General features: G+C 55.8%; 3 protein-coding genes and 1 long non-coding RNA gene across 9 annotated transcripts; 1 reads left to right on the forward strand and 3 right to left on the reverse strand.

Moving 5' to 3' along the window:
- The first annotated feature begins 7 nt into the window (after positions 1-7).
- Positions 8-6,087, forward strand: LOC145506930 (uncharacterized). The gene is made up of 2 exons (XR_014054449.1): positions 8-125; positions 3,191-6,087. It is a non-coding gene; the product is annotated as an uncharacterized LOC145506930 (long non-coding RNA).
- Positions 429-10,734, reverse strand: B4GALT2 (beta-1,4-galactosyltransferase 2). 2 transcript variants are annotated; one of them, XM_081492558.1, is made up of 7 exons: positions 10,448-10,734; positions 8,470-8,825; positions 8,032-8,267; positions 4,577-4,767; positions 4,312-4,434; positions 4,096-4,200; positions 429-1,305 (listed from the first exon to the last, which is right to left on the reverse strand). In XM_081492558.1, exons 2-7 carry the CDS (start codon positions 8,771-8,773, stop codon positions 1,155-1,157), a joined length of 1,110 nt encoding a protein of 369 aa, XP_081348684.1. In that variant the 5' UTR covers positions 8,774-8,825; positions 10,448-10,734; the 3' UTR covers positions 429-1,154. The 2 variants fall into 2 exon arrangements, with proteins under 2 accessions (XP_081348684.1, XP_081348685.1); XM_081492559.1 differs by having other exon boundaries at positions 10,342-10,734.
- Positions 10,735-11,609: 875 nt separating this feature from the next.
- Positions 11,610-14,915, reverse strand: ATP6V0B (ATPase H+ transporting V0 subunit b). The gene is made up of 8 exons (XM_081492595.1): positions 14,746-14,915; positions 13,963-14,011; positions 13,646-13,729; positions 13,441-13,518; positions 13,163-13,232; positions 12,993-13,044; positions 12,593-12,783; positions 11,610-11,914 (listed from the first exon to the last, which is right to left on the reverse strand). The coding sequence occupies exons 1-8, from the start codon at positions 14,810-14,812 to the stop codon at positions 11,888-11,890; spliced, it is 618 nt and encodes a 205-aa protein (XP_081348721.1). The 5' UTR covers positions 14,813-14,915; the 3' UTR covers positions 11,610-11,887.
- A 1,985-nt stretch (positions 14,916-16,900) lies between these two features.
- On the reverse strand, positions 16,901-20,325 carry DPH2 (diphthamide biosynthesis 2). Of its 5 annotated transcripts, XM_081492585.1 has the most exons (7): positions 19,989-20,325; positions 19,677-19,789; positions 19,067-19,290; positions 18,185-18,868; positions 17,922-18,098; positions 17,692-17,840; positions 16,901-17,050 (listed from the first exon to the last, which is right to left on the reverse strand). In XM_081492585.1, the coding sequence occupies exons 1-6, from the start codon at positions 20,133-20,135 to the stop codon at positions 17,716-17,718; spliced, it is 1,470 nt and encodes a 489-aa protein (XP_081348711.1). In that variant the 5' UTR covers positions 20,136-20,325; the 3' UTR covers positions 16,901-17,050; positions 17,692-17,715. The 5 variants fall into 5 exon arrangements, with proteins under 5 accessions (XP_081348711.1, XP_081348714.1, XP_081348712.1 ...); XM_081492588.1 differs by lacking the exon at positions 18,185-18,868; XM_081492586.1 differs by having other exon boundaries at positions 16,901-17,840; positions 18,185-18,595.
- Between the last annotated feature and the right edge of the window lie 397 nt (positions 20,326-20,722).

Genomic DNA, 20,722 nt, shown 5'->3' on the forward strand with positions numbered 1-20,722 from the left:
GGGAAACGGGGCCCGCTACCCCAAGCCCCGCCCCCAGAGAGCCCCGGCCCCGCCCACTCCGGGGCGGTGCCGGCTAACAAAGCCCAACCCACAGCCTTGGTAGGTGGTTTCGCAGTCTCAACCAGGTACAGCAATCTGACTCCAAGTACCTTTCATCCCTGGGCACCTTTAGACTCCAGGGCAGGTGAAACAACCGAGAAATCTCAGCCTGGGGGGTTTATTACTTCCTTGCCTTTTCTGGCCAGGAGGCAGCGGCAGGGTAAAATTTCTCCTTCCAGCCTGCTTAAGTCTAGTGAACTGGTGCGCTTCTAGGGACCTGGGGAACCAGGACAGTCCGGAGCAGACAGATTGGGCCAGGTGCCCTTCCCACAACACACCAGGATCCAAGATTAGGGATCCAGATCCCCACCCCCAAACAGACAAAGGGCTTCTCCATTCACGTTTTTTACTAAAGCACCCACACAAGTTTCTGTGCAATGTACAAACACGAACCGGTCCTGGGGCTACTGCCTTCTCTCAGAGAGGCGGGGAGGGGCTGGAACCCAACTGATCCAAGCCTCATCCGCCCCCATGCAAAGCCCAACCCCAAGATCCCAGGCAGCGATACAGCACCCCCTCTGGTCCCCTCCTGGGGCTGCTCCCCAGCAGGGGGTGCCCCAGAGTTTGCCCCCTACAATGTTGAGTGAAAAAGGTTTCCCCTCCCCTGGGAGTGTGGGGGATCCTCAGGTCTGAGAATTCCCCCTGGAAGCGACATTGCCCCCTACTCATACCTCCCACTCTTCTAGGCCCTAGGGGACTCAAGGGGGGGAAACTGAGGCACAGAGAGGTGGAGTGACCTGGCCCAGGCCACTCGGCGAGGCAGTGCAGGGGCTGACCCAACCCTGACAGTGAGGGGGGCTGAACTGGGAAGGGAGGAGCAGGAGGGGTTGACCTCAGAGATGGCCACCCTTGAGGGGCCTGCCCAGGATGGAAGCTCCCCCAAAGTAGGTTCTGAAACTTCCAAGTGCAGCTGGGGGGTGCCTACTGAAGACCCTCAGAAAACAGAGCCCACAGTCTCAGTCCTGGGGGATCAACCACAGAGCAGCTGCCAGCCAGGCTGTAGGTCAGTCCTCTGACAGGCAATCCTTGGCACTGGGAGCCTTTGTCCACTGGTGTCATCCCCGAGGAGGCCACGAAGGGGGCCGCCCAATGTCCACTGTGATATTGGTGAAGAGTGGTTGCCGAGACACCTCTAAGACCTGGTACCGCACTGACCCGATGCCGTCCCGCTTCATGGTCAGCTTCGTGTTTTGAATCTTGGTAAACCTAGACAGGATAGAAGTGGGTCTAGATCAGGGCTCACCACTGAACACAGTAGGGATCACTGAGGCCAAGGCTCACGCCCTCCTGGCTTCTTCCTGGGGCGACTCAGTTCTCCTCGCTACCCCCTCCACCTGCCTGGAGCCCTTTGGCTCTTGCAACAACCCTCAAAACAGAGATCTCACTCCCTTCAGTCCAGAATCATGACACCCTCACCAATTTTTCTCTCATCGCAGACCTAGACACAGGGTACCCCACAGACACCTCAAATACAATGTGTCCTGTATTGTATGCATCATCTTTACTCCCCACACCCACCATCTCTGTGCCACCTTCTCTGTTCCTCATCCTTTAATCACGCCTTCACCATCTATTTATTGAGCAGTCCCCGTGTGCCAGGCCCTCTCTAAGCACCAAGGTCACAGGCATGAACAGAACTGCAAAGTCCTTCCTCTCATGGCAAGTCTATACCACTAGAGCAGACAAGTAATAGACAAAGAAGACACCAGAGTACTGAGGGAGACAGGAGAGGGAAACGGCAGACAGGATGACTGCCATGGAAGGGGTGGGTGTGGGCCATCAAGCTGACAGCAGAGGAAGAGCTTTCCAGGCAGAGGTAAAAGCATAGGCTGACCCAAACTGAAAATGAATATTTGCACAGCAGAGTGGCTAGAGCTTAATGGGCCACGGAGAAAACCCAGAGTAAGATTAGCTGGGAGGTTAGAGCATGTATGGGCAGGCCTCTGTAAGTCAGAGGAAATAGCTTTTTATTCTGTGAGTGAAAAAACACTGAGGGATTTTTAGCCCAGTCTGGGAAAGGGAGGGCCAGGAAACATGAACTACAAAGAGGCTGCACTAGGGCAGAGGTAAAGGGAAAAGCGGACTGGCTCAGATACCTTTCAGGGGTGGCACTGATAAGACCTGCTGATGGTCCAGATATGTAGGGCGAGAACAAGAAGAATCCAGGAGAACTCCTAGATCTGAGGCAAAAGCAACCAGCTAGAGGAAACCAGCATCTACAGAGTTCCTTAAGCCAGAAACATCTTGCTATCTTGGCCAGGCAGACATCACTAACCAAGGATGGCACCTAGACATGGCCCCTGGCCTGTGCTTCTAGAGCCCCACTGCCACCCTCATCCCAACTGTTTTGATCCTCTCCATCCTTCTTGGCTCAGTTCAGATCCCTCTCTGGAGCCAGTCCAACACTGTGTATCCCTTCAGATACCCCAAAGCCCCTCTTCTCCCAGCCTGTAGTCCCTTCCCTACTCACCATAATTTTTAACTTAACTGCTTTTCCATCAGCTCCCTGGATGCCCAGTACTTCATGCTTCTGCCAAATATCAGCCCTACCATCAGTACGGCCACCTCCCTCCCCACTCTGACACCCTGGCTTCAGAGCAGAACACCCTACTGGTCTGGTGGGTGCATGGCAGTTTCACATGCAGCATACCCCCTGGGCTCCACTGATTCTTTTGAGCCTGGTCTACTTTCCTTCTGCTCCACTCGGCAGCTCTGCCAGTCCTTCACCTCCTTCAAACTCAAAAGGGTGATCCTTCCAAACCCAAATGTGGTCCCGTCCCTTCCCCACATGAAAGCCCTTCCGTGACTCCCCAGCACCCCTGAACAAAACTGAAACTCCCAACCTGGGATCAGCAGTGACCCCCCTCCTGTCATTCCCAGCCTTCAGAATGTAATAATGAAGAGTTTCAGGCTCTCAGCGTATACAATGGACGTTCACATTCCAGACTCCTACACATCTGATTCCTTTTATCCAGACTAGCCTCCTCCATCAGCCTGGTGAATACAGTACTGTACCCAAGGTAGGTGTGTGACAAATATTTGTAGGATGAATAACTCTTTTCAAACTCCAGTTTACTATCACCTCCTCCAGGAATACTGCATGCTCCAGTACTTTGGCCACCTGATGTGAACAGCTGACTCATTGGAAAAGACCCTGATGCTGGGAAAGATTGAAGGCAGAAGTAGAACAGGACAGAGGATGAGATGGTTGGATGGCATCACCGATTCAATGGACATGACTTTGGGCAAACTCCAGGAGATGGTGAAGGACGGGGAAGCCTGGAGTGCTGTAGTCTATGGGGTCACGAAGAGTCGGACACAACTTGGCGACTGAATAACAACCTCCAGGAAGCCTCCCACCATTATTCCCTCTTCTGCCAGGACAGCACCTTGCCCTGATCACCTTGTGCTGTATCTGCTGGTCTCCCTCCCTAGACTGAACTTCACACAGGCTGCCCAGCAGGGATTAGGTCTGAGTGCTCTGGATCCCCTTACACACCTCCCACCCTCCACCAACCCATCTCACATGCCCTCAGGCATTTCTCCCAGCCACCATTAAGACACCAATGTGGCTTCCTCCTCAGAGACCAGCCACCTATTCAATCTCAGAGAGCTCAGCAGTGTCTTTCCACTCCCGCCACCCCACACTGCTCGGGCCATCTCTGTTGGGTCTCTAGGCCCTGGAGCTGTGCACCTGGGCCTGCTGTCTCTTGTCGTATCTGTTCAGGCTGGAGTGAGGTCTGTGAGGGCCCAAAAGGAATGCAAGTTACTCAGTGACAATTTGAGCCCCACCTTTAAATTTCAGTCACTTGTGGAATCAGGCCAGGGGTGACAGCTGAGCTGGGGACTAAGGATCAGGGGTAGGGGTACCGGGAGTCATCTCAGGAGTCAAGGGTTAGGGGCCTTGGGATCACCTCTGGGGATCAGCAGCACTGGGACATCACCTCTATGGCGTAAGGGGCCAGGACAGCTGGGGTTGAGGGTGCTGGGGGTCACCTTTGAGGGTTGGGCTCGTTATGCTTGTCCCGGTCGTGCTTGATCATTCGGTAGCGGCCTATGCGGATGTCTGGACGCGAGATCTTCATCCCAGCCAGGGAGATCCTGGGGTCAGGGACAGCCGGGCTCGAGTGGGCACCAGGATGGGCGAAGAGCCCCGCCCGGTCTGTGCCCACCATCCACACCCCATCGACACCCCACCCCATCCCCACTCACCGGTTGAAGATGTCGTCGTCCTCACCACCCCAGCCCCAGTACTCGTTGGGGAAGCCATTGATTCTCAGGAACTGGGATTTATTCAGGCCCGACACACCTCCGAAGTAGCCGGCATAGGGCAGCCTGGGGCACGGAAGACATGCGTCAATGAGGGGCCTGAGGGGATTCCAGATAGAGGTCTGGCCACAAGGGGGGCACCAGGGCTGGGAGTGACGGCCGGGGCGGGACGGGGAGGCCTGGGTCCAGCAGAAAAGAGAACCCTCACCGGAAGCCAAATTTGTCCATGGCAATGGCAAAGTGGCGGGGCTGGTCACCACAGCGGTACAGGTTACGGTCATCCATGGGGACCAGGTCCACGTCACTGAAGATGAAGCAGTTGTAGGTGGAGTCCTCCTTGAGCGCCTCCAGGAAACCCACGTTGAGCAGCTTGGCCCGGTTGAAGGTGTCCTCACCGTGCTGGGGTTGGGAGAGGAGATAGGTCGCTTCTGGGCCTGAGACTAGGAAGCATCTGCCACTTTACCACCATCCAGAGTGGTCCCTGCAGACCTAGCATACCCCTCAACTCATCCTCCATTAGGGCTTTCAGACTCTCGGAATCAAATCCAGCTCTTTATCCTAGACCTAGCTTTGCAAAGCCTTTTAGGATTTGGCTCCATCTCCTCTCTGGCCAATGACCTCAGACCCCCCCAAGCCCAGCTATACTATATTTCTCCACAACCCCAGAACATGCCAGACTCTTTCCTGCCTCCAGGCCTCAGTGTTAGCAGTTGCCGCTGTCTGGAATGCTCTCCTTCTCCCCTTATCAAATTCATGTCTGGAAAGGCCTCTGTTAGCAAACCTCCCCGCCCCAGTATAATTACTCATTCCCTCCCATGTGCTTCACTTATGCCAGGTCCATTCAAACGGTTACAATTTAGGGCTCTCATTTCATTCATTCTTTCAATCATGCCCCTCGGCCCTGTCCTTGGTGCCAGGCATCTTGTCTGTGCCAGTGAGGATCTTAAAGATGAGTGGCCCTGAGCACATTGCTTCCCTACTGAGCATGTCATGGAGTGAAATGAACAAAGAATGTCCCCAAATGGCCAGCATCTAAGATGTGGAGACCATGGGGACTGAGCCACCTGTCCCCTCTGGCTCTTGCAGATCCACATCTAACTCCCTGGGCAGCCTCTGGGACCAGGCTCGATTCACTTGTCTCCCCAACAAAATGATAAGCATAGTGAGCCTGGAGTTCCCCAAGAAATGGGGCTGTGGGACCAGGTCTCCTTGACGTTGGCCTCCTGGCCATGCAGCCCCACACTCTGAATTCTGGCCAGAGGAAGGAGGGTTTCATGTAGGGAGCTGGCTGGCCCCTGAAACCTCTGTTCCAACCCGTGATCTCCAGGCTGGAGCCAGAGAGGCTCCTGGTCTTCAAGTGTGCTCTCCTGGAAGGAGAGGAGGAATAGCCCCTCATCCCTACCAGCCAACCTGGGCCCAAGGGGGCAGGAGCTGCTCCCCTGGACTCTGAAGGGCCTGGCCCCACCTGCTCTCTTTCCTCCTTGCCCTAAACCTTCTCTCCCACCAGCCCTTGGAGCAATGGTCCATTTTCTCCTGGTTCATCTGCACTCCTTCCTAACCTCTCTCACCACCCCGGAGCCCGAGGTTTCTCCCACAGGGCTCATAAACGTGCCCATTTCTCTCCCATTCAAAGAAAGCCCTTCCTTTAGACCCCACCCTACCTTTTGCCTTCCCTTCTCAGCAGAGTTTTTTTTTTTTTTAATAAAGAGTTGTCTCCAATTGGCTATTTGCATTTTGTCAGATCGGATTCCTTCTGCAACCCACTGCAATCTGCTTCCGCCCCCACCATGCCCCTGAAATGGCTCTCGCTGGGCCCACCTTGTTGCTAAATCCACTGGACGCTTCTCGGTCTACATCCTTCCTTACTCCCCCAGCAGCGCTCACGCAGCTGCCACGCTGCCTTCTTGACGCTTATTCCTGGGTGCTGGGACACCAAGTTCTCTTGGGTCTCCTCGAACCTTTCTGGCCAACCCTCGCAGCCTCTGTGGTCTCTCTTTCTCTACCCATTCCTTACATGCTGGCTTTCTCCTCTTAGCTCCCAGGCCCCACCCAGGCTGGACATGGCTGGTTTTAGGGACTATCTGTATACTGGTGGCTCCCAGATCCTTCTCCACCTCAGACTTCACTCCTAGGTCAGTTTGTTTGTCCAAAAGCCTGCTGAACATTCCTCTTATACTTCCCCCAGGCGCTTAAACTCATCACGTGCAAATAAGACACATTCTCCCCCAGACCCAGCCCAGATCCTGTGTTCCCATCTCACAGGCGCAACCATACACAGGGCCAGCAGTCAAGACACAGAGCCTCAAGGTGTCCTGGCACCTCCCTTTACTTTCAGCCACTTGTATCACATCTCTCCTCTCATCCACACGACTCCTGCTCAGCTCGCAGGCACATTCACCACCTCTATCCTGAACATAGCAGCCTCTTCCCAACCAGGAGCCATACCTCCCGGCTCCCCTTCCATCCCATTGTCCACATACAATCAGAGCAATCTTTCTAATAAGCACACATACATATTACCCTCTCCCTAAAACCCCACTATGGGAACTCCCCTGGTGGTCCAGTGGTTAAGAATCTGTCTTCCAGTATAGGGGACATGGGTTAGATCCCTGGTTGGGGAACTAAGATCCCACATACCATGGGGATCCCAACTAAGCCTGTGCACTGCAGCTACTGAGCCCACATCATAACTAGAGAGCCCGTGTTGCCCCCAGTGAAAACTCAGCATAGCCAAAAAAAAACACACAACGGTGCCCCATCACTTTCATGCTGGAATCCAACTGCTTGAGATGACTCCTAGGACCCTTGTGGATGTGGCCTCCACTAGCCGTTCCAACCTCATCTCTGCTACCCACCCTGCATGTGGGACCCCACTCCTCAGCTGACAGTTCCTGAACACATGAGACCAATTCTCTCATTGGGGCCTGGGGCCTCCTCTGTCCCTCTGACCAGAATGCTTGCCTTCCCCAGTCCCTCCACTGGCTGATGCCTATTCATCCCTCAAGACCCATCTCAATGGTCGCTTCCCCATCCTGGGGTTAAACCGGGCCGCTTGGTGGCTCCACAGCTCCCTGCTCCTACTCCAGTTTCACATCACCATCGTGGAGTCTAAAGGGATCCAAGTTTAAGTCTGGGAATTCTCTGTGGGGAGGAAGGCCTGTATCAGACCTTCTCCAGGCCCCAGCAGCCAGCCCCAGCCAGGCCCACGGGGGAGGGCCCAGAGCCTGAGCTGAATTCCTGGATCTCAGCTGTGCTCAGCACATGGCCCTAAGGCAGTCTTGATCTCTCTTTCAGGTCTAACTCTCTCTCTGCTCAGGGCCCTCAATATCTCATAGCCAGTGTACCCTAAGCCACCACCACCATGGGGTGGGGCCTACCAAAGGTAAACAATGGCGCTCACTCACAAAGAGGCTATGCACACCTGGCAGTGTGTCCACCACCATTAATACGTATGCAATCCCCTGAAGGCACATGTAAACCCACATATGCATACAGTGACATACACGAACCCCACATGTACATCGCATGTCCACACAACTATTCAGGCATCCATTAATGCCCCCAACCCCACAGATGCACCAACAGGAACGTGGGCCCCTCACCCACAGGTGCTCGTGGGTTCCCTGGTGGCCGGTGACCAGCCGGGAGGCTGTGGCTGCACACCTGGTTGATGACGTAGATGCCATAGCGTAGTCGCTGTCGCCTGAGAATGGGATGCAGATAGTGGAGCCAGTAGCGTAGGTGGTGCTCCCGGTGTCGGAAGGGGATGATGACTGCCACCGTCTGGGCTGGGGTGCAGTCAGGCGGCGTATAGCGGCCACCAAGGAGGACACCTGGGTTCTCCCTCTGCACCCGCTCCAGGGGCATGGGTGAGGTGAACTCAATCAGCAGTCGGCCCACTGCAGGCAGGACAGGGGCAGGAATTAGGTCTTCATCGGAACCCAAGGACACCAGCCCCCTCCCTCTACCTGGGGTGGGCAAGGGAATCCCAAGAATAGCCTTCTGCCAACACACAACACCTGTGGAGCCCCCAGGGGTCAAGACTCCACTCCCCCAGACCTCGGCCCACCGCTAGAGGCAAGCCCCACCCTGCAGGCTCACCAAGACCAGGCGGCGAGTCAGGACAGGGTGGCAGGACAGGAGCCGTGGGGCCGGGCCGGGCGCTGGGAGCCTCGGGGAGCCCGGAGCTGGGGGCAGTGGCGTTTGGCCGAGAGCAGTTGGTGCTGCTGCTGGCGGCCGGGTGGAGGGTACGGGAGGGGCCGCGTGCACTGAAGCGGCTGAAGAAGGCCAAGTGCTGGGCATAGACGTCAAAGTAGAGGATGACGGCCACAAGAAAGTGCAGTAGGCAGAGAAGGAGCACGGCCTTGCAGACGCGCTCCAGCGTCCCCCCTAGCAACCTGCTCATCCCGCAGGCGGCCGCTGGCCCGCCCAATGGGCCCGGGCATCCGGCTGCCGGCCTGAGCAGGGGAGGGAGAGAGACACACCCAGCAGGTCAGGGCCAGAGGGGCAAGGCCACCCACCCACCTCCTGTGTGCTGCTCCCATTCTTAGATGCACATCCTCACACTTACCTGCTCACACCCTTTGACTTAAATTCTACCTGTAAAAACACACACACGGTCCCTGGCAACTCACTACTCATGCATCTTCACACACTTGAGTACTAACCCACACGTGCTTTCCTTCCTCATCCTCACTGATACACACACACATGGAGAGCCTCACCTACCCTCACACTTCGGTAAGTGCCCTTCTTGCCCAACTTCACACCCCCTCCCCCCCCACCATGGATCATGGGCACATGACCTCTGATCACACCAGCTCATATCTGAACACAGAAACACACTTATGTACAGACCCCCATGGGTTCTCTGTGCCCCAGAGAACAAATGCCCACAGGCCAGCATCCTCAACCCAGGAGTCCTGGTCCGAGGAAAGAAGAGCATTTACTGAGTATTTACCGTGCCAGAGCACTTTGTACTCAAGACTTCATTTAGTCCTCCTGGAACATGGGGGTGGCAGTGATTTGGTTGGTCAGGTCCCAGTGGCGAGTAGGCCAGGCCATCTGGGAGCAGGCTGGGAAGTGGCCCTCAGTATGCAGTTGGCCCAGATTTGAACAAGATGTTTATGGGATCACTTCCCTCTGGGGCAAGAGGTGAAAAGACAGGATGGGGCCCAGGACACTCCTCCCATGAGACCTCAAGGATTGGTTCTGATTCCCAGAAAGGGAAATGCTTGGGCCCTGGAGACAGCATGTCAGGAGAGGGTTTTGCCTGGGCCATGGCTCTAACTCGGGGGTCCAAAAGCAGTAACACTTCTGGGGGCACTTCTGGCAGTGCTTCAGAGAGCAGGCTGAGTCCTCCTCAGATATACGGTATCTATCACACAACCACACAAACACCCTGGGTCCCAGTTACAGTCAGATACACTGTAGCTGCATTCAGATACACAGAGAACTACATAAAGAGTCACAGACACGCCTGGGTGACAGTAACAATAATGCACCGAGTCACCCACTCACAAACAAAGCCGCGCTCCTGGACTTACACAGTCACACAGACAGGCTCCCTGGCAGCTCACAACACCCTGACCCACGTGCAAACACTCCCACCACTCCCTCCGGGTCAGGGGTTTTGGGTTAGGCTGCCGGTCAGGCTGCGAGGTGAGTTTGGGCGGGGCTGGAAGGCTGAGTGGCCTGAACACGTGGCACCCCTGGACCGGGAAGCAGCGAAGACCGGGTGGGTGTGGAGCCTGGGGGGGAGGGGGCTTGGGGGAGAGGATGTGGATTGGGGGCCGAGGCAAAGGGGCGACGTAAGTGGAGCGCCTCCCCACGCCACGAGGCTGGGGTGTGCGAGGACAATAAGGGAGGCTGGCTGGGGGCGGGCAGAGGAGCCCGAGGGGGACGCGGGGAGCCGAGGGATGGGGGTAGGGTGGGGTGACGCCAGGCCGGGGTCTGGCCGCCAGCGCCTCTCACCGGGTCCTGGGAGGGGATCTCGGGGCTGCGCTCGGGGCGCCCCTCGCGGGGCCGGGTCTGGAATCTCGGGGCCCCGGGCTGGGGGCCGCGAGCGCCCCCCTCTCACCCAGCGCACGGGGCTCAGCAGGGGGCGCCGCTCCGGCTCCGGCTGGATTCCGGGCTCCGGCGGCTGCGGTCGGCTCCGTTCCCCATGGCCCGGCCCCGCCGCCTTCCTCCTCCCGGTCAGCGGCCCCCGCGGCCCCCAGGCCGCCTCCCGCCGCCGCCGCGGGCCATGGAGCCGAGCCGCCCCGGGGGGCAGGGCGGGGCCGGGCGGCCGGGCAGACCCACCGACCCGCCGACCGACGGACCACAGCGCCGCCGCCTCCCTCCCGCGCTACGGCGCCTCGGAGGGGCAGGCCCGGCCGGCGCGCCCGCGCGCGCGTCCCCGCGGCCCCCGCCTCCAGCGCGCCCGTACCGCCGCGCGCTTCCGACGCCCGCCCCTGCTGGCGGCTGAGCGCCGCCGCGGAGCGAGGGTACCGAGGACCAGGGAGGGGCGGGAGAAATTGATCAGACTCATCCAAGGGCTCCGAACCGGAGAAGGTGTGGATGGGTCAAACCCATTTTGGAAGAATGGGGTCTGGTGCCCGAACTCAGCCAAAGAAGGGCACCTGGAAGTTGTCAGGGAGATCAGGAAATTTGTCGGCTCATCAATGGGAGCAGAATCAAAAGGTCCGCCAGTGGAGAGGGCTGCTAGTTGGGCAGGACGCTTAAAGGTGTGAACGGCAGTGTGTGTGGCAAGGGCTTCTAGGGGAACAGAAGGTTGGGTAAGAGGTTGGACAGGCGTGGGAGGAGCTGGGCACAGCCCTGGGAACATGGGATCAAACTAGTTACTGGCATGGGATGCTGCAGGGATGAACACTGATAAATGAAAGGGTTCCAAGGCCCCAGTGGTAGAGATGGTGGATGCCAGAGGGGAGAACCAGGTAATAAATGCAGTCAACTGGGGCTGAACTGACCAGAGCCCTGAGGGCATGGGGTTGGTCACCTCCTCCCACACACAAACAAGGGGCCCTCATCCCCAGACTCGCTCCTTCAATAAAGCGGGTTAGAGCTACAGAGGCCTCAGCCCAGCACCATTCCCTTCCCACCCAGGAGCCAGTGCTGTCCAGAGCAGAGACAGCGTATATGAACTAGAAAGCTAGAGAGGCTGGCATGAAGTTGAGGCCTACAGGTCTCTTTACCCTTCTTCTGTGAAAGGTGGCAGCGAAGGAATGCAAAAGAAGCAGCACTGACCCAGATGGATACCACGTTTATTTCACAAACACTGGGAAGATGGGTTGGAGGTGGAGGTGGGACACAGGTGCAAAGCTGCACAGTCATCTGCAGCCTGCTCCCTACAGTGAGGATCCAGCCAGGCAGAGCCTCCAAGTCGACAGGCAGCGTGAAGTGAGTGTAGGGAGGGCCCTGAACACCAAGCCCCCAAAAGCCTAAGGGGCACAGCTCCAGCTGTCCCGGGGAAAACCACAAATAAATAAGAGTGGGGCACGGCCCCACCCACACAGACCATCTAATCACCCATCTTCACTCTGGAGGTCTGCAAAAGAAGAAAAGGAGAAATCAGGCAGGGACAAAAAAATTGATTAGACAATGACAAATGACAGAAGATGAGACCCATGGCAGGATGGCCAGACCACAACAAGCGGATGACTGGACCACGATGGACATGCTGTGACAAACACAGTGAATGGGGACACAGAGACAACTACAGAGTTCGATGGAGAGAAGTGGCATATGCACGTGCCAGTCTCTTAAGAGTCAACTCAGGTGCCCAGTCACACTCAGGATCCTCAGGCTGATCCTTAGCCACACTCACACACTGTCAAGACAAACAAGACACACATCTCAGACATGCTGTCCAACAATACAGTCAAACACACCAAGGCAGACCACAACAGACAAGATCCCAACTTGGTCTAGACTACAAAGACACAGTGGAACAGAAAAAATAGCAGAATAGGAAAAGAGAGACCCAGTCTTTCATATATAGAAACAACATAACAGACAGAAAAAGAGGTTATCAGTGATACCATGCTGAAGACAGAAATAAATGGAAAGCTTCAAAGGGGGAAAACCAGAAGATGGGAACGAGGTAGCAAAAGCTGTTCAAGGGTTTTATGGTTACAGATGTAGAAGGGAGCACTGTGGCTCCTCCAGAAGAAGGGTGAGACTGGGTTGGGGACAAGGACAGAGGCTCCCCAAGGGGATTCAGCACCTGAAGGATTGCAACGATGACCCCAAAAAGGCCGATGGCACTGCCAAAGATCTCCACGATGAGAATCTTTACAAAGAGCCTGGGGTCCTGTGCATCAGCCAAGGCGGCTCCACTGCCCACGATGCCCACGCAGACTCCACAGAAGAGGTTAGACAGGCCCACTGTGAGGCCAGCCCCAAACATGGAGTAACCTGCAGGGATGGAAAGGGAGCACTGATATCAAACCAGACACGGGGGAAGATGAAGGCAAGGATCCAATGTGGACTAATGGGACCAGCCTCCACCCCAACTCTGCAAAGCAGGCCGAAGAATATCAAAATGAAGAGTCTACCCTGGGGTGTGCGCTGGAGGGGGAATCATCTGTGAAGCCCCCATTTTCTGCCTTCACACACCCACATACCTGCATGGTAGTTTCGATGGCCAATAGCCTTGGGGTCAGTAGCACTGAAAGGCTGAGGGAGGTAGAGAAATAATCAGAAACCATTCCCTACTCCACTCCCCCTCCCCCACCATCACTAAGCAATATAAAACACACTGGAATTGACACCCACCCCACCTAGTCTTCCATACCTCAGCCATGTTGCTAATGACAATTGCCATGATGATGCCGTAGATGGCCACAGCCTCACAGAAGATGATGCTGGTAGTGGTAATGGGGGATTAGGAAGTGAAGAGGAGAAAGAGATGAGAAAGAAGCCAACCTTCCTCCCTGGAGAGTCTCCAACCACCTCCCGCCCACTGACATCCCACCCCATCAGGAGGCCGGTCGGGAGCAGCATGTAAGGTAGGTCAAATACACTGGCAGCTCCCACTTGGTTCTGACAACCTTACAAGGGTCCTTCACTTACCTGACCAGGTTCTTGGTCTTGATCCTGGGGGCCTTCACCCCTCCCCCAATGATGGAAGAGCCAGTGATATAAATGCCCCTGATGGACAAATAAGAAACCAATGAGCAGAGCCCAAACTTGTCACTGCCCCCAAGATGACTAAGAACCCAATGACACCCCCTGCTATGATTCAGCCCCTCCTCTGTCCCATGACCCCAACACTCACCATGCTGCCCCAACCACAGACAAGGAGATAGCTAGGCCAATGCCCAGGTTTGACCACATGAAGGGGGAAGTCTCCGTCAGGAACCTGGTGTGCAGACAGGGGGAAAGACAATTCAGTCCTTATGGAGCAGTAGGCACAAAATCCACCCCGACCCCGCTCCAACCCCTCTCAGTCCTGGATGCTGAAACAAAATACTTCATATTTCCCAATGGTCCACACTCCAGACAGCTGGGGGGCGGGGGCAGGTGGGGAGGGAAGGAGCTCAGATCAGAGAGGGCAGGCGTCAAAGAAGCTCCTAGGGGAAACCTCTCCCTTACCATGCCACATCGAAGCGGAAGCCCAAGTCAAAAATGGTGTAGCAGATTCCTACAGCGATGAGAAAAACGGGGTTAGGGGCCTGCTCTCTACACAGAAGCTCCACAACTTAGGCATGAAGTTGGGCCAGCTTCCCAAAGGTCTGCACATACCTAAGTCAAGAGAGAGTCCTTTGGCTCTCCCCAAAATGAAAGCACAGCTGCCTATACAGATTCCTCTGCTCAGGCCTCCATTTTCTGCCATTCCCTCAAGAACCTAGCTCCCTGACACCATCGCCCAGACGCAGACCCGTCAAGGGGAGCCACCAGGACGCCTGAATACCCTGGAGGAGGGGAGGGAGCAATAGCTCGGGCCAGGCCCCACCAGATGCAGCCAGCCCAGTCTGAGCCGCTGTTTACCCAACACGCTGTGGGTGTGGGGGCAGGGCAAAACGACCGGGAAAAGAGGAACTGGAGAAGCCGGCTCTTGACCCAGGCAGGCCCGTCAGGAGCAGGACAGGGACGGCGGCAGGAAGCCGGGGAAGGGAGACCAGTGACAGAAGGGGACCAGGGCTGCGATCGCTCGCAGTCCCCACCGAGACCCGCCCGCGCCCTCCTCAAGCAGCTGCAGATACGAGCCTCCCCTGTCCGGGTTAGGGGCCCAGACAGACGCGAGGCAAGTCCAGGAGCCTGAGGTATTAGAGCCCGCGTCAGGACCTAATGTTTCCAACACTCCACCTCCCCGGTGGGCTCCAGCCGGGTCAGCTCGGCCCGAAGCCGTCCCCGCCCTCCAGGGCCCGGCCTCACCCACGACGAGCAGGCAGGCCCAAAAGGCCACGAAGACCCCGGAGTAGAGCAGCACCAGCCCCGTCATGGCGGCAAAGACGGCGGGACGCGGGCCGGGGGGGACCTGAGCTCAAACCGCGTCCCTGCGTCCGCCGTCCGCCCCGCAGCCCGTCGGCCCACCCCGCGGTGTCACCTGACTGGCCCACGTGATCCGCAGGCACCACGTGACCTCACGTCGGGCCCGGCGCTCTGTCGCCGGCGGTCTGGGAATTTGGCGACGCCGGAATTGCAGGCGCAGAGGATTGTGGTGATTGTAGTCTCGCGGCCCGAAACCTTTCTTGCCCAATACCTCGATCGTTGCCTGGCCGGTCCATCTAGTGTCCGGCCGCGCCCGCTTGTTGTACGCCCGGACACTCCGCCCAGCTCTGGCCCACCAGCCCTGCTTTCCACCCGAGCCTGCTCACCGCCGCCCTAGCTTAGTCTCCAAGCCAGTGCTGATCTTGCTGGCCTCCTCCCTGACCGTCCCACCCAGCTCGCGAGGGTGTCTGCTCCGTCCCTCACTGAGCTCATGCTCTTTCCTCTGCCTGAAGCACGTTTCTTCGTGCTCACCCCAAGGTCGGCCAACACCTAATGATCTTAAGATACGTTCTTGCAGGAAGTTTCCCTAGCCAGAGGCAGGGGAGTGCGCCCGCTTTAGGGTCTCCCGCCATCCTGGCGATTCTTACATAACTTCAATAAGATCGTGTCACTCTTTAAATAGCTGGGTGGCTCCCCTTTCCCTCGCAATAAAAACCATGGTCCTTATAATGGTCTACCAGGCCTCTTACCCTGATTTCGTTGCCTAATAGTTTCTTACTAACTTCCTCCTCTGGCTGCCCTGTTGTTGTTCAGTCACGAAGTCGTGACTCTTTGCGACCCCATGGACTACAGCACACCAGGCTTCCTTGTCCTTCACTGTCTCCCAGAATTTGCTCAAACTCATATCCACTGAGTCGATGATGCCATCCAACCAGCTCATCCTCTGTCGTCCCCTTCTCCTCCTGCCCTCAATCTTTCCCAGCATCAGGGTCTTTTCCAATGGCTGCACTGGCCTCCTGGCTATTTCTTGAACACAATCGTACCCTCAACGCATTGCTCTTGTTCACTCTGCTTCTTCTAATTATTCACATGGTTCACTCAAAACTGCTTTCAGTCTTTGCTCACCTTCAAAAAGTCTTCTCTGATCATCCTGTCTAATACTGTAGCCCCTTCTCTTACACTCCTTCCCAGCTTTATATTTCTCCATAGCCCTTATCACCATTCTGCACACTGTTGATTGTCTGTCATCTCCACTACAAAAATGTAAGCAACCATGAAAGGATTCCTAAACTCACTGCTGATTTCCAGTGCTTGGCACACCCCAGGTGTTCAATCCATATTTGTAGAATACACGACTGGTGCCCACCTTGTTCCCGTTACCACGATTAGTTTTACAGAACTGCCTCTACCAGCAGACTGTGCAATCCTTGAGGGCAGAAATCACAACACCCTAACAGTGTTAGTCACTCAGTTGTGTCTGATTCTTTGCGACCCCTGGACTGTGGCCCACCAGGCTCCCGTCCATGGAATTCTCCAGGCAAGAATACTGGTATGAGTAGTCATTCCCTTCTCCAGGGGAATCTTCCCGACCCAGGTTTCCTGAATTGAAGGCAGATTCTTTACCATCTGAGCCACCAGGGGGACAATGCCAGTATGTCGAGATTTTCAGCAAATGCAGGGAACTAAGATGAGTCATTTTCACTTCACCCCTCTAAACTCTTAGGATCTAGCAACTCCATTTTGCTTGAAGTACCCACAATGATGGTCTATGCCCGTGTGTTTGAGCATGGTGTACCCTTTGTCCAAATGTCCTTTTCACTCCATTACTTTTGATTTTTTTTTTTTTTTTCTTTTTCCCTTCAAGAGATCCAGCTGAGGTAACACCCTCTCTGAGAAGCCTCTTCTGGGCTCCAGCTGCCCCTGGGGACTTCCTTCCTCATAAAGAATACTGCTTCACCCTGTGGTAATTGCCTTTTTAGCTGCCTCTCTTCCCAGCTACACTGTGAGGACAGGACTCCTATCAAATATAATTCAGATCTCAACCCACAGGACCTGTGCAGGACTTGCAGTATTCGATGAATAAAAAGAAAACAAGGAGAAAAATTACCTGGTTTATTCAAGTTTCTGTGACCTCCCTGAGAAACAAACTGGAGTCAGTGTCGTGTAGACCAGCAGTGCCCAACAGAACTTCCAGCAGTGATAGAAATGTCTTGTAGCTGTGCTGTCCTCTCATGTGGCTATCTGAGTACTGAAATATGGTTAGTGTGACTGAGAAACTGAGCTTTTACTCTTAATTCAAACTTATGTTTGACAGCCACATGTATTGTGTAGCATAAGTGTAGACCAGTGATTCTCAACTGGGGATGCTTTTGCCCCCATAGGGGACATTTGTCAACATCTGGAGACATTTCTGGTTATCATAACTGGAGAGGGGTATGCTACTGGCACCTATTGGGCAGAAACCAGAGATGATGCTAAACATCCTACAATGCACAAGACAGCCCATCACAAACAATTATCTGGCCCAAAACGTCAACAGTGCCAAGGTTAAAAAACTGTGGTCAAAAACATCTATCACCTGCCTTTGAAAAAGGCAGACCATCAACTGCACAGCAGGAACTTGGATTGGCCAGAGGTCTCGGGTTGCTCCCAGGAGAACAGATGGCCCAGAGGCTTCAGGGAACACCCAAAGCTGTTCCCTGGTCAGTCAAACAACAGACCTTTACCAAGCCAGTATGGGCTAAGCTTTGTGCCAGTGCCAGGACAGGACAAGACAAGACAGAGCTGGAGCCTGTCCTCAGTGAGGGGCTGCCTCAGTGAGAGGCTCGTTCAAGGATCCTGGCAGAAGAGTGAGGTTGGTGCAGGGAGCACTAAAGGTCTTAAGTCCACCTGTGGCTCTGATCCCACATGGTATCAGCTATTTCCCTCATCCTCGTAGGCGATGGCAATTCCTCGTCTTCCGCTTACAGCTCCCGTCACCGGTGTCTGACCCAGGCGGGGCTGCAGTCCTTTCCAGCTCCGGGAACTAAGGAATGAGGCTGCAGAGGGAGGGGGTTGAGGCTGAATGAGCTGAACAGGGGGGAAGGGTTCAGATGGGAGTGGAGATCTGCCACACTCACCTGCAGGGCTGCTCTCAGCCAGCTCCAGCTGAGGCTTCGGGGTCAGGGCTGAGCACCCAGGATCATGTGATGGCTTCCAGGCAGGTGGGGGTCGGAGGTCCCCAGTAATGAGTGACACAACTGGGACGTCCCACAGCTCTGAGTTAGGTGAAGGGAGGGGCACGTGGAAGGGAGAGCCTGGGAGGGGAAAAAAAGGATTCATATTGGCCCCCCAACTTCATGCCCAAAGTGTTTCTAGCTTAGGCAGTGCCCCCACCACTCACCAGGCAATAAGTCCGCATAATGTGTGAGGTGGGGAGCCAGGCCTGGAGGTGGCCATGCAGGGTTGCAGGCAGCCTCCAGCTCACATGGTGCTAATACAGGCCTGAAGAAGCTGCCAGAAGGCTGGGGGGCTAGGGTACCCAGAGGACAGGCCAACAGCACAAAGACGTCCACCTCAGGGAAGTTGGCAAGTTTGGCAGGCGTCGGTCGCCCAAGGGCCAACACATAGCTACGCTTGCCAGCAGCCTGTGTCAAGTTCCGCAAGTGTGCCAGGGCCTCCCGGTGTCGGGCCACACCCAGCGTGCCTGCCAGCAGCCCCACCACACGGGCATCTCTGGCCCTCTCTACCAGATAGTGTCTACGTGCTCTTAGCCGCCCAGCCCGGACACCTTCATCCTGAGTCCGGCCTGTGTCTGGGCAGCAGGAGGAGAAGGGCCGCCCGGGTGCCCAGCCCAAAAGCAGCCGGCTTAGGTCTGGGTCAATGTCATGGTCAGAGATGGCCTCAGAGCCCCCCACATAGAAGGCACCATACTCTTCCAGACATCTCCCCGGAGCCAAAGGGAAGCGGCGCCCAAAACGCTCCAGGGGCTCAGGATTTGGATTGAGGGAGCCTGCTGGCAGGGGAAGAGCCGGGCTGGAGACAAGCAGGTCCAGGTACCGTGGGCGCAGAAGGGTGGCCAAGGCCTCTGGAAGAAGAAGGTGATGTCAGGGTTGGGGCCTGGTAAAACGGGATCCCCCTCATCCCCAGGAGACTGAATGGGACCCAAAAGGAGAGGCTGGGGCCCAGCCCATGTTGAGAACTCCACGGGAGTATACTGAAATGGGGAAATTAAGGTACAAACCGGTCAGCCCACCCTACCCGCATGCATAGGCAAAACCCTCACCCAGGGCGTGGGCACAGGCTGGCTCACTGAGCAGCACCACAGGCGCTGTGGGGTCCGGGTTCTGGGCCTCAAAGGCCTTAGCGCAGAGCTCCAAGGCCACAGATCGCTGACCAAGGACGAAGGCCACGGGCAGTGGGCGGGCAGGAGGGCTCAAGCAGGCAGGGCCAAAATGTACAAGGGCCTGAGCTCCAGCTTGCTCAGCACCCAGTACATCCACACAGCAGCTGGAGGGGAGATACCATCAGGAGAGAGGTTCTCATTGAGAAAAGTTTTGCTGTCATCAATGGAAAATATGGTCAGTGAAGAAAACCATGTTATGAAAAGATGGGGTGGGAGCTGAGTGGGACGTTCAAGAGGAAGGGGATGTATGTTAACCTACAGCTGATACATGTTGATGTATGGCAGAAACGAACACAATATTGTTGAGCAATTATCCTCCAATTAAAAATAAAATGAAAAGACAGTGTCACTAAGAAGAGCTAGTATCAGGAAAGCAATCATCATCATGAAGGAGAAATAAAGCTACTGAAGGCAAACACTGTCATAAAGGAGAAATGCCATCAGCCTTGGATCCCTACCTCACCCTTGATACTCAAGCTCAAGTTCACACCTGCCATAGGCTGTGTCTCCCAGAATGAACATCTTCGACCCGGTAGCCTCCTCCAGTCGTGCTGCCACGGCCCCAGCATCTCCCAGTAGCTGGTCAGGGAACTGCAAGGCCACCTGTAAGCATGTACCAGGGAGTCAGGAATAGCCTCGCCTGCACCGAGGGTGTCTTCAAGGGAAACCTTTCCGGGAGTCCCTACCTAACCTTCCAAGCCTCTCCACCCAGCGAAGCATCTTCCCCCATTCCCAGCCTCACAAAATTACCCCAAGATCCCAATCCTCTGGCAGACCCATCCGCTCCCCAACATGCCCTCACCCGCTGACACCCCAAGTCGCGGACAAATTCAACGACTCGCTCCAGCTCGTACACTCTGTCCAGGTCTCCAAGAGGAGTGCGCAGCCCGGCAGAGCCTGCCTCTCGCTGCAGCGCCGCCTCCGCAGGGCTGCTGAAGGTAGACTCCATGAGGCACAGTTCGGGTGGCAGCAGGCAATGGGAACCTCCCTCCGTCAGCTTCAGGCCCCGCGTGCTCAAAAACAGCCCTCAAAGGGTCAGAATCGATTGGTGGAGATGGTGGGCGGGGAGTCAATCTGCCCTAAGCCCTTTAGCCAGCTCCTCTCCCATGGCAACTCCTGTTTCTCCGCTTTACCACTACACATGGGCCTCCCCCGGAGACTACTTCCGGGTGTTTGAGGCGGGACTGACGGCAATTATACCCGTCTAAAACCTGCACGGCCAATCCCCGCCAAGCCATCCCGAGAGCCAATGGTGGGCCTCCTAGCCTGAAGCCAATCGGAAGTGCCCCAGAGGAAGAGCGGAGCCTTGTGGGTGTTGTAGTTCTCCTGGCCCTCGTCTCCTGGCGCTGGTCTTCCGGTTCAGCTTCCACGCCCCTTCAGACACACCAACTGCCTAAAAATAACTGCTCGGGTTTGAGCAGTTCCTATCCGCCTACACTGTTAAGGACTTCCCGTGCACTCTGTCACCTTGGGAGGTGGCATTGCATAATTTTTAAGTTAAGTACCAAACTGCCTGGGCTTGAATATTGGGCTATG

The sequence above is a fragment of the Giraffa tippelskirchi genome, chromosome 5 (assembly GCF_054371585.1).
Source record: "Giraffa tippelskirchi isolate mGirTip1 chromosome 5, T2T-mGirTip1v1.2.pri, whole genome shotgun sequence".
In the NCBI taxonomy this organism is placed as follows: Eukaryota; Metazoa; Chordata; class Mammalia; order Artiodactyla; family Giraffidae; genus Giraffa; species Giraffa tippelskirchi.

Coding starts and splice junctions, on each gene's coding strand:
- B4GALT2 (XM_081492558.1), bottom strand. CDS start 8,773: ATGAGCAGGTTGCTAGGGGGGACGCTGGAGCGCGTCTGCAAGGCCGTG. Junction 8,268..8,469: donor TGACTCGCCGCCTGGTCTTG/GTGAGCCTGCAG, acceptor TCCTGCCTGCAG/TGGGCCGACTGCTGATTGAG. Junction 1,306..4,095: donor AACGAGCCCAACCCTCAAAG/GTGACCCCCAGC, acceptor TATCCTGTCTAG/GTTTACCAAGATTCAAAACA.
- DPH2 (XM_081492585.1), bottom strand. CDS start 20,135: ATGGAGTCTACCTTCAGCAGCCCTGCGGAGGCGGCGCTGCAGCGAGAG. Junction 19,790..19,988: donor GCGACTTGGGGTGTCAGCGG/GTGAGGGCATGT, acceptor ACATGCTTACAG/GTGGCCTTGCAGTTCCCTGA. Junction 19,291..19,676: donor GGAGACACAGCCTATGGCAG/GTGTGAACTTGA, acceptor TCTCCCCTCCAG/CTGCTGTGTGGATGTACTGG.
- ATP6V0B (XM_081492595.1), bottom strand. CDS start 14,812: ATGACGGGGCTGGTGCTGCTCTACTCCGGGGTCTTCGTGGCCTTTTGG. Junction 13,045..13,162: donor TCATTAGCAACATGGCTGAG/GTATGGAAGACT, acceptor TACCTCCCTCAG/CCTTTCAGTGCTACTGACCC. Junction 11,915..12,592: donor TCATCGTTGCAATCCTTCAG/GTGCTGAATCCC, acceptor CTTCTTTTGCAG/ACCTCCAGAGTGAAGATGGG.